The sequence below is a fragment of the Xylocopa sonorina genome, chromosome 8 (genome assembly GCF_050948175.1).
Source record: "Xylocopa sonorina isolate GNS202 chromosome 8, iyXylSono1_principal, whole genome shotgun sequence".
Taxonomy (NCBI): domain Eukaryota; kingdom Metazoa; phylum Arthropoda; class Insecta; order Hymenoptera; family Apidae; genus Xylocopa; species Xylocopa sonorina.
Genome location: NC_135200.1, coordinates 3,877,194 through 3,892,857, shown reverse-complemented (window position 1 = coordinate 3,892,857; position 15,664 = coordinate 3,877,194). Strand labels below are relative to the sequence as shown.

The 15,664-nt window shown below is 48.0% G+C and overlaps 1 protein-coding gene across 3 annotated transcripts in view; it reads right to left on the bottom strand.

The window, feature by feature from the left end:
• N (neurogenic locus Notch protein) overlaps positions 1-15,664 on the bottom strand; it is a 245,395-nt gene that overhangs the window by 142,228 nt on the left and 87,503 nt on the right. For 2 of the 3 annotated variants that reach the window (XM_076899547.1, XM_076899548.1), the window contains exons 3-4: positions 15,154-15,425; positions 12,016-12,211 (exon numbers count right to left, since the gene is read on the bottom strand). The exons of the other annotated variant lie outside the window; for it this stretch is intronic. In XM_076899547.1, coding sequence (XP_076755662.1) covers positions 12,016-12,211; positions 15,154-15,425 — 468 coding nt within the window. The remainder of the gene's footprint in view (positions 1-12,015; positions 12,212-15,153; positions 15,426-15,664) is intronic. 3 annotated transcript variants of the gene reach the window in all.

The window sequence follows — 15,664 nt, the reverse complement described above, 5'->3', positions numbered from 1 at the left end:
GCTACCTCGGTCCTTCTCGCTCGCGCTCGTTAACCAAAGTCCTCTCGGCTCGTTCCGTCACCCTTCGTTAGTCTTCGACTATGGCTTCGCGCCGTCTCGTTCGGGCCCGCGACAATCCTGTAGGATCGTCTCGCTCCAGCTACCGCCTAGGACCCACGGCTCGTAGGAACGACGCGGAATCATTGCGTGCATCTCAGGTCTCTGCCCCTGTTCCTCCGCCATCGGCGATAGTATGCAAGAATTTTGCTAATTCGATAGTTACACGATATTCCCCGCTTCTATACGCCGAGACGACGCTCGACGATACTTCCTACGGGCTCCCCCAGCATTTTTGTCACCGCGCGCTAATCGCGCGCATTTCTTACGCTCGAATATCCCACTGCTGGAAGGAACGCGCGACGAATACTTTCGTTCGGAGTTTTTTAACGGAGTTAAATAACGCAGAGTCTCAACTTCTGTTCGTCGTAGTAACCGCTGTAATTTAATTCGAATATATGCTCCAGTTTTTTGTACCAACGCGTAATTGTTCCAAGAGTGTACGCGCGTATGCGACAAATTGTTTCGTGTCGCCATTTTTTCATCCGCTCGAAGGACGATCGCTCTTTGCAACCCTCGTGGAGCGTGTAAATTTACAAGTCGTCTGAGAAATCACGTTTAATCCGTCCGTATGAATATTTTATGCACCACGGATCGGGGCAAACAGACCGGAGGCGGAAGCGTGCCGCAGGCACGAAAATTCTGATTAAACCCTGTTGACGAGTCCGCTTAACAGCGTCTCCGGCGCCTGAGCGAAGGTGGCCAATTTCGAGATTTCATTTTCACTTGTTTACACGCGTTGTGCGAGCGGAATGGCTCGCGGGCACATTCGTGCGGGCCTTTTACGAGCGAGGGTTTCCAAGGGCCGAGGGGATGATCCGGATTTCCCCTTCGACGGACAAGCGTGGCGGCAATCCTGGCTCGAGCTACCTCTCATCGAGGCCCGCGTCGCAAATCCCCCTCTCGTCTAATCCGTTATTCCACATCGGTGACCACCGATGATTCTCGATACGCTCGATTTTTCGAGGCTCCTCGATCCGCGCGCAGATTACTCGTGGCCTGAAACGGGACTGCGAATGGTCCGACGAGAACGCGAAATTCGCTTCCACTCACTTTATGGAAAACAGCACGGACCAGGCATAACGCGGATGCTGGTATAAATCGCCTCTCGAGAGACACGGGACTCGATTCGCCGCGTTATTTAAATTCAGCGTTAGCTGGGAGCTTGTGAAACCGCGTTTCGCAACGCGGTTGTAAAATTGTTGGATTATTTACCAACAAAAGGGGGATATCGCCTTTGAAGCTATTGTTTTCTTTTTATATCTGCACGAAACTCGACATGATTGATCGTGTATGAACTGTAGCAGCCCTGTTCGACGATCATTCGATTCTCGACCAGTCGAGGAAGGGTTTAGCCGCGTTGGTGTTTATGCGTGTTCGTTGTATGATTCATAGCGGATAGCGAGGTGGTTGTACGCGACAGGAGGAAGTTCGAGCGTTGGTCCCGACGGTCGAACCAAGAAAATATGTCAGAAGTGATCCGGGAACCAGTTGGGAAGCGGGCTTTCGAGCGCGCGCCGTGCTTTCGGAGCTGAACACGCGCTTCCCCGTGGCTCTCGAAGAGGAGAGAGGAAAAAAGAAGAGGAAACGCTCGGACGGTGAAATAAAAGAGGAGACGAGGAGTCGAAGTTGCTGCTCGCATCGAGCTACGTCCCCTATTTGTACCCTCCCCCCCTGTTTCGACAAATTTGGAAATTTACAGCGAAATATAAAACCGTCGAAAACACGGCCGTATTTTTTCACGGTCGATTTTATCTGACGTCTGACATCGTCCACTCACAAAAATGTAAATGTAAATGGTGTTTTGGTATTCGTGAACGTGGAAACAATTTCGATGCTGCATACGTGCGTGTATTACCGACATCGAGAAGTATTCTCATTTTATCCGTCACGATCCCCTTCGCTTGACGCGTTATTCTTCCTCGCGATAATTCAATCTGTTCATATTCCGTCGAGAAAGAAAGAAATAGACGAAGATTCGAATATCCTGAATGCTGCAGCGTTCGTCGAATATTACGTTTGCTTCTTTTTTCTACACGACCGACTATTTTTCGGTCGGCTAATTAATTAGGCGCGCGATGACCATTAAGATTCTGCTGGCAATTAAGTCCTCAGCGTTCGAGGACTCCTGCCACCGACACTGGACGTGTCTCAACTACCAGCGTCATCGCGCCGCGCGATACTCGTCGATAAATAAATTAACGAAAGAGCAACAATTTTCAAAATGAACACACATTTCTCTTGCGTAACTCCTTGTACGTAAGTTTTTTAAGTAATACCCTTGAAAGGCGATAAGCCTCTGAGTTTACAAATTGTTACGTCTGAAATAATGGCGACGCGGATGACGACTTAACCCGTTCTTCCTACCGTAGCATCGGCGAGAAGAAACGAGACGGTCCAAACCCAGTCACCCCTTTCGCGGAACGCCAATGATACTTCTCGCGATCGATCACGAAATCAATTTCCATCGCGAGCAGATCGAAGATTTTGTGCCACACTTCAACCGCTCCCCCTCTCTCTCTTTCTTTCTCTCCTTTCCTGCCACAATTTCATCGCGAGCAGACGCGTACGCGATAATGTTGCGAAATGAAGTCATTCGGGTCCGGAAGAACGCGCGAGCGTGCTCGCAAAATTGACAGCAAGAAACGGTCCGCTCGCGCGCATCGCGGATGCAAAAAAACCGCGCACCCTGTGCAGAAGAAACTAGCGGGACCGGATCCGAGTAGACGAATCGATCGCAGTTTGTCACGATCGGTCCTCGTTATCATCGCGCGCGCCCACCGCGCGTCCTCGCGATTTTATTCGACCCCCTCCCTCGTCAGGATCACCAGGAGAGCCAGAGGGAGAGAGGATCTAGCCCTGAGAGGTTTTTGCACCGTGATGAACAGGACCGAGTGTGTACCACTGGCCGCGGCATAATTTCGCCATTCGTTTCGACGTCCAGTTATTTCGTGGGCCGGCTGGTCGAGGGCGAACGGAATAAAAGAGAGACGAGCGTGTTCCACGAAGAGGAACAGGAACGGAAAGGACGCGAAACGGGTGAACGAGAGGGGAAAGAACAATCCGTAGCGCATTTCTCGAGGTGGACACCAGGGAGGGGCAGAAAAGGACACGGTGGAGAGTAAGTCGCTTTTTTTCTGGTTCCTCGGTTCGTTTCGTTATAGGTACACCCCTATCACCTCGAACGAGATCGCGAAACGGGATTTAACGATCGTTATTTTTACCTTTTACGATATTAAACATCGATGGGGTTCTGATAAGTGTAATGTATACTTTTTAAGTGAAAGAAAATGTAGACATACGAGTGATCGGTGCGAGGCTTGATTATCTATAATGGTCTTGTACAGATGTGAGAGGTGATCAATTATAATATAGCGCTGTTCGAGAGTCATCGACCCTTGTACACTCGCGACTGTATAAATTTACATACGAAATGTATAACACTTTTCACATAATACTAACAAAGGATTTAGAATGATTGATGTGTCGGTTTCATATTCTTGAATCTATAAAACTGTTAATTATGAAACGCAATTAAATGAGTGATTAATATCCAAGTCCTATACGGAAGCAGGATTATCGTCGAGCAAGAACATGAATAAAATGAAATCATTTCGCGGAACAGTCTTGTCTCCCATTTCACAAATGAAAAAAAAAAATGTATGACAGAAACTCCGCTGTACGAACGCTGATAAATAAATCTCAGACGCGCGTCGAATACTTTAATGAAAATTCCTTGAACGCTCAATTTCGGTTCTGGGCCGAATCGAGGATTAATCGAATCTGTAGCGGCAGAGAGATCGCCTGGTCGTCCATCGCTGTCGAAAATCGACAGTAGCTCTTGCGAAGTTCGTCGATTTAATTGACGTTAAATTGGAACGACCACGATCAGATTGTAATCGCACACGATCGAAGGAAGAGGCGTCGCGCACGGTGATCTTCTTTACGAGGTCATCACGCGGAACGATGGAAACATTCTCGCGCGGAATACCAAGCGTACTGCCGATTAATGATAACCCCTCATCTCGAGCCACCGATACGCGTCGCTCGAGATCATTACAGGCGTGTACGCTTCGATGCTATGGTAAAATTTTACAGTAGGTGCCAAAGAAATTCTCGACGTGTGCGATTGAAAAAGGAAGAGGACAAAATGGCCGTTTATTTGATCGGTTATTTATGTCGATCGAGGGTAAAAACGATATGCGCGATGAACTACACGTCTTTTTTCGTACGTTCCTCTACCGTTTTTTTAATCACGCGGTACAAAATACCCATATTTCCGTGCCTCGCCCCTTTAAATGACGATCTTAACGCGACGGGAAGAAAATCGCGGGAAAAATGACCCGCGCGTTACGATCGTCGAGTAACGGATGTCGCAAGGATATTCCGGTTCCCGCGCATTCTCGTTCTTCTTTCGCACGTTACTGCTACACAGTGCTGTTCCTAACATTGTGTCGAACAGAGGGATCTGGATCGTCTCATTGATTATACATCACCGTCTCCGTTACGCGTTTAGTAAAACGGGGAGCAAGATTGTTCCGCTGGAATGGATCTATTCTATTCGTGCCAACTGTGGCCATTTTTCGATCTACAGCTACGCTCGCGATTAGAAACTTTATTATAACCTCAAGTACAAACGTACCATGCCTCGATTGCAATTTCGTTATCAGTTCGTGCAGTTCGTGTCAAACATACGAAAATTGTCGAATATGTGGCACGATGTTTGTTGTAAATATCCAAGCAACAATTTCTACGCGTTTAATAACAGGAGGTGTTAAAAGAATATCGTTTGATAATTAATCGTATACAGAACATGTTGTATTAAGTAAGAAAGTCTTGGTAAACTTAGGTCGAAAGATGACCCGTTTGTAAGATATAAACATTTCTGTTCGCTAACGTTATGATTAACGTTATGATTGCATGCGGGCGCCATGTTCCATGTTTCTGAACATGTAGCTGCCAAATTCGGTTTTCCACGCTAGTATTTCACTGTTATCTATCGCGTTATTCGAAATTCCAATCTCTTGCTTTCAACACTTTTTCTTTCACGCCACTATTTCTAACCGTGCTCTGAACGTCCTCATCCAAGTGTCGACAGTAGATTGCATCCAGGATCAGTCAATTATGCAACGGCAATCATCGATTTCGTTAATATTACACGATTACAAAGTATCCTACTGAGGATATCAGACACATAGAAATTCGAATGAAGAAATTACAAATGTGCATTTTACGTATGGTCCTGTTAATGGAACTCCTTTATCTACGCGACATCTTTATATAGAAACATTTCCTATCATCGAAGTGTTTCCTCTCGAAACCAACTAAGTTTAATCATAACACCAGTAAACAAAAATATATATCTCATAAACGATTGACCTTGAGACCTATGTTTACTAAGACTTTTCTATTCGGTACAACGTGTTCTACGTGCAATATGAATATTGAATAGCTTTTTTTCCGAACACTCTGTATAATTGCACGTGATACGCGGCGAGTACTCATCCTTGAGCTAAATCCTGTCATCTTCGTAGGTCGGGAGTTAATTAACGCGCATCCACCGTCGCCGTTCCGTAGTAAACTCATTCATCTTGGGAGCGGTGGCGTCCCGACCCTGGCGGGCCGCCCAAATTGCCGGATTAATCGGTTACACTTGAGCGGCAATTAATTCCGCGTCGGGTATTGTGTGTCCCGTGGGCCGTGACGCAAAACGGATGCACCGCGCGTAAAGTAAGGAGCATAAACGGCGGATTAACGGGGCTAATGGAACGCCGGGCGCAGGGCGCTTTCCCACCGTCGTAATTGCCTGAATTGGTTGGACTCGATAATCGTTACGTCAGACGGGTCCTCGACGATCAACTTCCCCGTTGGATATTATCCAGCCGTTCGCTAAATTTCGCTCTCACGTGAACCGGGAAAATACCGGGACACTTTCGTCCAATTTAGCCCTCCCCTCCCTTATATGGGAACATTTTGTAATTAACCGCGTGCTGTCGTTCACGTGGGAGCCGTTTTAAAGACGGCTACGAGATGATTAAGGATTTACGCGCGACGCGGCAATTTAGACAACGAATCGATCGAAAGAAACACCGTACGCGGTGTGGTGCGGTTTTTCTCTACAAGTATGTAGAATTCTGCACGTTTTATCATTATGAAACTATTAATCTGATAATGTTCCCTTTCACTTGGATCGTTCCGCGTTCAGTCGCACAGTAATGCAACACGCCCTCAGGCGATTACTAGAGGAGTATGTAATATATCGTTAAATGATTACGTTATCACGATACTAACGCCACTTATACCGTGAAATCGAGTGTTCGGATAAGTATCGATGCGATTTTCTTTCCACGAGGGAGTCGTTATTGCAATGTGCGATAATTATCTGTAAAAGTAAAATAAGGGTGAACAGGCTTTCTGGTTGACAAAATTTCTCCTCTTCGACGAGACGAAATCTTTGCAATTTCTTATCCGTTCAGATGAAACCACGACAAAGGAGATCTTTATTGTCCGCGAAGATCGAGGTGCGAATAACGCTATAGATAGCCACGCCCGACTGAAAAACCTGGTAGACCTTGTCGTCCGCGCGAGCAGATTGAGCGATTATCCTTCGACGCCTACACCATTCTGCGCGATTCTACACGGTGGAAGCGCGACCGACATACCGCGATAATAATTAAACAGCCAACCAACTCATCGAGCCGAGAATAATTTCTTCCAGCGATAGGCTGTTACTTCAAGTTGCGGATTATTATATCATTTATCGGCGTTAACAACATTATTGACAATGTACAGGCAACTTAACTCCTTTAAAAGTGAATTCTGTTATCAGTTAAGTATGCGAAAAATTCTAAACAAAGAAAACCTAGACATAAAAGATATCGAAATCAAATTCTAACATTAATTTCTCGAAGAATCACAGAAGAAGACGCTTGTGTAGTCCAAACAAAATACACGTGTATGAAAAAACAACTAAATCAAATTATACAATGTCCGCGTGCAGAGCGAGAGAATACATAAACTCAACACATTTAGCATTGCCAAGATAAACTCTAATGCCTCGCGAGCGAAAAACCGCCGCGACGCCGCGTTTACACCCAGCGCCTTTGTATTCGAGACACGTAAAGGACCTCCCGAGAAGAGCCGCGTTAATCGTGCATCCCCACAGAAGGATCCGACCGTTCAACTTCCCGACGCGTATCAAAACCAGCATCTGACACAGAGCCAGACGATCCTAGTACCGCGAGGTACCCGCGACGCGCACGAGGGACCATAATGGCGGCCGAGGATCCAAGCGCGCGGCCAGGACGGGCGCGCTGTTCGACGAAATTCGAAAATCCCGCGCGTTCGCATTCGAGGCACGTAGTTATCAGTGGACGGTCGGTGTCGCGGTCGAGAAACGGGTTCCGCGAAACGGACGTCCTCGGTTTTCCCCCGTTTCCTCCCTCGACGCAGTTTCTACGAACGGGAACGAGAGCCAAGCGACCCGATCTGACCTCGCCTAGGATTCCCTCGCTGCGTGGACGCGGCTACGAAGTCGAGCGAGTGCCCACGGATCGCACGTTGGTCCTCGTACGTGACGCGACCGTGAGCACACCTCCCAGCGATGGCGTGTAATAAATGTTACGCGCGCGATTGTAAGAGACGCGTGACATTTAGTCTGGATAAGGGAGAGAGACGGAAAACGGGAGAGGAGAGTTTGTACGGGACGAATGGGACAAGGCTGTGAGAAAGAACGGACACACAGAGACGCGCGCGTACATCGAATTCCCCTCGTTAGATTACTTTCTTCCACCGCTTCGGCTTCAAGGTTAACAACGACCGCGCAACAGATCTTGATAGCATTAACATACATAGCCGATCGCGGCCGCCTTTAATTTTCTGCTCCCGAGCATGGAAAAGCGCGCGGGGAACGCGACGGCCGTGTAATTTAAGTGGATCGTTCGTTCGCGGCACGCCGGCTGCTCGCCTCCTTCTGGCCGCGATCGCGTCCACGGAAATTCGTTCTCCAATTCGATTCTCGCGTCACCTCTCGCCACCTTACCGCCACCTTCTATCGTTCTAATTATTTTTCACATTCGACAAATTCATTCAGTCGCGTCTGCGATCATCCGTTCAACCCTCTGAAGGCTAGTTTACACAGCAACCACGAGTGAACCTCGAAAGGAATCCCAACAGCCTATCGACGATCAGAAGCCTTCTTCTTGCAGGTCTGAAGAAATTCGGTCAGCGAATACGCGCAAGGCAACAGACCGTAAGAATGGCGAAAAAAAGAGGAGAAGGACGAGAGAGTAACAGAAATTTTGGAAGGCGAAAGGCATCTATGGCTCGCGATCGAAGCCGTGCCGTTGATGAGAACAAGGTGAAGGGGAACAGGTGTGGACACATTCCGGGATACGAGAGGGCGGACCAGGTGCGTCCGTTTCGAGCTAGAAGCCGCGAAGAATTCGACCCGGCGGGGTCAATCGGTGCCACGGCCGAAAATTGCTGCGGAGGCCGCACTTTATCAAGATCCGCTCGTGGACCCAACGGCGGGGGTGGGTCCGAGGAACACCCGTAGCCCCGTCCTCGTCTTCCTTTTGCCTCGCCTCCGCTCAATTAAATTCTACTTCGGGTAGATCGTTTCATAAATCACATCCTGTCCCGAGCACGCGCGCGCGCGAGCGTACCCGAGGCGCGCGCACTTTTTCGCGCGCGTAGTCGTGCGGACGGCGATCGCCGCTCCTTAATGTTCGAAACGGGAAATGAATGGTGATCCCGAGGGTGTCCTCCTCGACTTATCTCGTTGTTGCCTTAATTCTGACACGTGTCGAGGGCGAGATGATGTTTTCATCCGAGGAACGTCGACTTTCATATTAATTATCGTAATAAGAGATCGTTCTACACCTGTGAATAGCTTTTATATTTACTGACAGTAATCAATGTTCCGTAGCGATATCTGCTGAAGCCATTAAGCGGTATAAATTCAATTACCTAGCATAAAAATTAATACAGGATATTCTACAAAGTCCCTCGAGTTATCCTAAAGATAAAGCAACGAGAAAATGGCAGCGCTGGTACAGTTAAGCATCCGGAAAAACTGAGATCGACCCACTGAAAGGCGAGACGGGATACGAGGGAGCCTCATAAACACGTTAAAATATATAATTCCATTACTTCCCATCGCGTTTGAAATCCGCACTCTAAAGTCTAATAACAACATTTAACCAAGTTAACCATCACGCTATCAGCGATCGCGTCCGCGGTACTAAATACTTGGCGGTAAGGATCCGATTAATTATCCCGGACGGACGGGGCCTGACCAAGTGTCTGTCCTTAGCCATGGCGGCGCGCTCGGCCACCGATTCAGCCTAACTATTTAATAACATAGTAGCTCTCGCCAGCACCACCTGGCGGTCAGGCATGCCACATCAAAGTCTTTATTAGACCCAATTGAACATTATTGCTCCTCAGCCGGCGTAACAGAGGTCGGGTACGAGAGAAAGGGAGTCAAGAAGAGAGAAAAAGAGAGAAAGAGAAAGGAAAAAGAATAAATCCCAGCAAAATGGGGGAAAAAGAGAAAAGAGAAAAGCAAGCTCTATCGTCTCTTCTTAGCGTAGTTGGGCGTACGTTCGTCCAGGTATCGATAGACGCGATGAAAAACACTTTCTACACCACTGGTTTAATGCAAGCCGCGCAATGGGATGTTCGTACGTCCATGCATAATACGCGGCGTTAACTATGCAGCTGTGGAAGGGTTACAGGGTTCCGCGGGCAGAGGCGGATTAACAGCGTTAAAGGGAATTATTGGGTAGCGGCGCGATTAACCCCTCGCGTCGATATTTATTAGCCGGCTAAACCTCGATTATTCCTATCCGACTACAAGTTCGCCCCGTCCGTGTTAACCAGATACCGTTCAATTAAGGGTGCGCGCCGGCATCACCGTGGCTCTCTTCCTTTTTTTCTTTTCCTTTATCCCCCGCCTCTCGTCGCTGTGCAACCGTACGAAGAAATATCGCGGGTGGTACACGGCTACGATGTCCGCTTCTGCGATTACGGTGGAAGCGGTGGTCGAGGCGGGGTGTCGGCTCCGCGTAGGCTGGCCAGCATCGAATTTTCAAGCAGGTCGATACCCTCTGCTCGAGAGAGGCAACGAAAATTAAGGGGTTGAAGAGAATCGATGAGAAGGCAGTATACGTTTCGTCCTCCAGGAAACGAGAGATAATTTTAGCGCACGATACCGTGACAAGAAGAACTTGAAGGCTTCATCCCGTTCGTTCAGCGTGTACCTTCTTCGCCAGTCTTTTTCGGTAGTTCCTTCAACCTTCGACGCCTAAATCTACCCGTGTTTTTGGTAATTCGTATCCGAACGTATCCATCGATGCTTCACTGTGCATCGACACGTTCGTACGCGGGGGCTACAAAAATGAAGACATCCAAAGCGACCGGAGAAGGGACAGGATTTCGTCCCACCGACAAAGCTCTCTCTCGCGCGCAGTTGCTCCTGGCGAGGGAAACAAAAAGTGTCCCAGGGGCGTACGTGTCCGCGCACACTTACAGCCACCGGCGTCGAGCCGATATAATTCAATATAATGTAGGGCCCAGCGACATTATCTGCTCTCGTGCAGTCAGCTCGACTCCGGCCCCGATTAATCTCGACTCGATCTCAACAAAGCGCGGATTTATGTTCTCCGCGCCGCCTCGAGTCCCCCGCTTGGAACCAGTTTTTGGCGAGCTCGTTCCTTTTCCGCGAACGCACCCCACCGTCCTTCCCTACACCCTGCCCCCCCCCCAACGAGGAGGAGAAATCCCAGTCGTCGTCCACGAAATCCTTCTTCCCTCCGCCCCTTGGGCTACCCTTGCGACAGTGCTGTTCCTCTTCTGCGGAACTTGCACCGCGCGACTTCAAGCACGACCCTCCGCGGACCAGCAACCTCTGAGCTTGGGGGTCTCGCTTTTGTTAAGTTCTTCAGGGAGTTTCTGAGGGTACGTTGAGTTGTATCTTTCGATCATTGCGTTTATATTTGGTTTCTTTATCGCTGTCGACAATGTAGATGGTTTATCAATATAGCATTTTATTGCTTCGTCTGTATTGATTTCTCTTGTACGAATGAAATAAGTTTAATTGGTTAGATTTGATTGGAGCTGTATCTAGAATTGCAAGGAAAATCTTGTGTGAGAGTAGGAGTATATCTCGTCCGTTCGAGTTTCGTATTTGGTACTTAGTTACAAAGTCCCACGGAAATACTCGTTTCACTCCATGGATTTCAATCAACAGCAGAAATTGCACGAGATCGCAGCAAGTTTCTTTCCAAGACGACGCACACGTTCAAACTTGAACGAATAAAATTTCCGTTTAAAATGCACCGATACAACATCGTTAAATTACTGGTCGATCGAGCACATTTATTAAAAACCTCGGTTACAACTTCGTGTCGTAATAACCGTTCTCTTCTTGGAATTCCGCGAGACACGCGAAACCGTTGCAACTTTGTAACAAGACGTTACCAGTCGAAATTGAACCGCGCCGTATCGAGCGTACGCGACGCGTGCACCAAAAGATAGCCCTCGAAGCGATCTCTCGATCGCGTAACGTCGAGCGCCCGCCCGTTCCGCAGGCGAACGACCCGTCGCGATAACGATCTCGCGAGTCGATGATAAAAATTTACGTTAAGTGCACGGCGATACGCATCTCCGCCAAGGTCCAGCGTGCGAGCCGAGAGAGACGGCCGCTGGTAACCTGGAAAGGGTTGCGAAGGTGGAAGAAGGCGTGAAGCGCGGATGGAGACGCGAGGCGAAATCGCGGGGTTGGGGCGCGAAATTGAGTCGCGTACGCCGTTTTATCGGAAACGGCGAAAGCGGGGCGATTTACGTACGCGGCGGCTAATATGTAAAGCGGCGATAGGGGTGGGGAGCCGGTTTTAATGATGTCGTTCGACTTACTTGTAAGATCCGTGGATGTTCTTGCAGGAGCCGTGTCTGCACGGGTTCCTGTCGCATTCGTCGATGTCGTCCGCGCAATTCGGCCCCGTAAAGCCGGGTGCACACGTGCACTTGTAGCTGTCCTCGAGCGACAGACACTCGGCCCCGTTTCGACAAGGCGACGAGGCGCAGTGGTCTTGTCGTTCGCAGTGCTCGCCTGTAACATACACAGAGAGGGGAAAAGAACGTATGGTAGACGCACAGAGAGAGAGAGAGAGAGAGAGAGAGAGAGAAAGAGAGAGAGTGTGGTGGGTCTCCTTAGGCTTTAACGGTGAAAACGGCGGACCGTATCGTACGGGAATCTCGGATCGGTTCTATAAATCGAACCCGGTAAGAAAATGGCCCTGCGTCGACGCGAGGCTCCTCGCGTACTCCCCTTCGAGCGAGGGGAGTTTTAAAAGTTCGCTTCGCCTGAGGTTCGTTGACTTGGGACTTGGGAATGTTCGACTTCTCCTCAGGTATCTTTTTGGGACGGTGAATGGTCGAAATATTTACGTAGGTAAATATAAATCGAGCTCGAGATTGAGCGGAGTTGAATTGCTTTTGTATGCTTCCGAGTCATCGTTTCGATTTATCGGTTCGATTACTTGGCTTTTTCTCGTGCCAGCTACTTTCCAATTTGTGCGTGATACTGTTCGCGATGATCTGACGAGCGGTCATGGATCAGTGAGCGACGCTGAGTTTTATGATATCAGTGTATGATAAATGTGCGAAACATTATTTAACAACATATCTAAGATCGAAATTTTTTAATTCAAAGTTTATATTGGAATATGTACTACCTTCGTGCAGAATAAAAATGTACATGTATTATTCTAAATATCATATATAATAACTACTAAATGTATTCTTAACATTCTGAGTGCAAACGACTGGTTAGTTATGTGGCCTTTCCACCCGATACAATTGCAAATGTAGAAATTATCTTAAAGTGGCAGATAAACGAAGGTTTGGCAGCTGCTGGTGAAGAGGCTGCGAGATGAACAGAAGGGGAGCGGAAGGAAGGAAGTAAGATGAGGGGTGCATTCCACCCTGACGGGATACGGGTACCAAGTAACCCCTGCGGACGCAGCGCATTGGGCGTTATAAATTAAAATATGCGCGCGGATGACGCAATCATAACTCACCGAGACACACGAATTTAAGAAGAGGAAGGTTCCTTGAGTAAAATCCAAGGGGCATAAGATACAGCTATCGTTGCGAGGGAGCAGAAAAAAAGTAATCCGCTTAAAAATTTAAATTACCGCCACTTTCCGTTTCATGGATCCGATAATTCATCGCATCAGAAAACGGGGGTATCGACTACGAGAATGTATCAAAGTGTTTTTTATCTCCTCGATTTACGGAAAATTCCACGGCTGGTTAATTGCACAATTAAGTGAACAAATAGCCCCACGTCGATCGCTATCCAGGAGACGAATACGAGGCACTCGAGGATATACACGGCGATTTTTCGGAATCTCGTCGATAGAGATCACCGCGTGGACAAGGATGAATTAGCTCGATGTCTCACGCTAGTTTGTATCCATTCGCGGGTAGAGATATCGTTTAAGATGGCGGTGACGGTGACCAAGTCCTGCTGTCTAGTCCAGAGGCTTACCCCTCCCTACCCGGGGTCACTGATTAGTGGAACTAATTACCAGAGTCGCTGCTCGCTCTCCTGAATCCGAGGATGTCTTTGCTCCTCGATCCTCACGGTGTACCCGTCCCCAGCCAGTGGTTCTCGAATATTACATCGCTGGTGAACTAATTAATGCCACTTCAGAGAATTACTCGCGGAAATCTCAATGGAAACTAATAGAATTATCAATGAAGAGTTGTACAAATATTATTGGGAACTGAAAATATTTAATTTCAAGCACTTTTATGTATTAATTCTCTAACCTTTATTGCATTATTCCACTTTGTTAGACAGTAATACTGTTATTAGGATTCTTGCGTTTACTGTTATGATGTTTAAAAAAATTCCAGGATATTTAAAATATTTTTCAGTCGACCAGCAAAAGTGCTACAAGGATCTTGAAATGATAAGGATTAACAGTCGACAGTTGCCAAGAAGCGACAAAGTCGAGGGTACCGAGTAAATCGTGAGAACCACTGGGCCAAAGGTACCGCCACAGCGAAGCGCCGCATTGCTCTCCGCCAATTATCCGACTGGCACAAACTCCTCTCTTTCTCCGCGGACCACTCTCTTCCCTTTCGCTCCTTTTCCATCCCCTTGCTCCACCGAATTTCCGCTACCAGCGGATTTATTCGTCAAGGGAACACGTGCCCCCGCGCAAAAGCAGCCCGTAAAAAGTACCCGTCCGTAACCTGGCTCGTGACTTCCGCGATCCGGGCAAATTCGATAACGACGAATCGAGCGAATCGATTTCCGCGATTATCCCTCTTAATTGATCGATTTATAGCCGACATCTCTCGCGACTCGACACTGTTGTCCGCTCGCCTCGTCTCATTTTTAACCCTCTTCACGCGATACGATCCGATACGACTTAAGCACTAACTCACACTCGTCCTCGAATAATTTTGCTAACTACTGCTTATCTGATTCTGACCGCCATGTGTTAATTTGAAAATTCTAGGGTTGTTCTTCTCTGACGACGATTCATAAATACGACCAATGGCTATTAATAATTAAAATAAATTTTTGCGACGAGATTTCGTACGATGATACATAGCAGTTTCGACGCGAAATTTATATCTCTGCCTAAATTTAAGTAAACTGGAATCCGAATTTCGAGAAACAAAATTCAGAACTCGAGTCTGAGCATAAACCTCTGGTTCGTTTGGATATAAAAAAGCAACAAAGTAAGATGAATATTTAAAGCAAAATATTTCAGATTCTCCGATCTAACACGAGCCTGACTTTCTGGTAACCGTGAAGCTGTACGAGAAATATCGCGACAGACGAACGGATCAATTATGCATGCTTATGGCACCGCGATGAAACTGGCGCGATAAAGCACCGTGATTCCTTATAACGCGAGAGTTTTTGGCGTCTTCATTTAAAGAGCGGCCGTTTATCGACGATTTCGATCTGGCGAACGATCAAAGCCACCGATCGGCCCGGTCAGTTCGATTATCAACAGGACGGCTTACCCGTGAATCCAGTGGCGCAGGTGCAAATGTACTCGCGGAGCGATTTCAGATTGCAAGTGGCACCGTTCAGGCACGGCGATGAGTCGCACGCGTTCTCGATCGGTATCTCGCAGAGGCTCGCGGTGAACCCGACGGGGCAGGAGCAGGCGAACGACGGCGTGCCGCCCCCGACGCTCTCCTTCACCCTGCACGAACCGCCGTTCTGACAGCGCGGCCCCGTGTGGCACGGGTTCAGATGCTGGCAGTACTCTCCCACGTATTTTGACGTGCACCTGTAACAGAAAATCCAAATGTTAGTACGGAGGAATTCGTATCGAGCGGCTGGTGGACGTGGATAAGATTTTTTTTACGCGTTCAAAGATCGAGAAGATGAAGAAGCTGGGTGGTGGTATGTGTTATTATTAACCCTTCGAGCTCTGAATACTCCTGGTCGAAACGATTCGTAGGGACGAGCGCGGTTATTGCTGACCATCGCTGAGGACGGAATACTTTTTTGCCACACTGAAGTGAC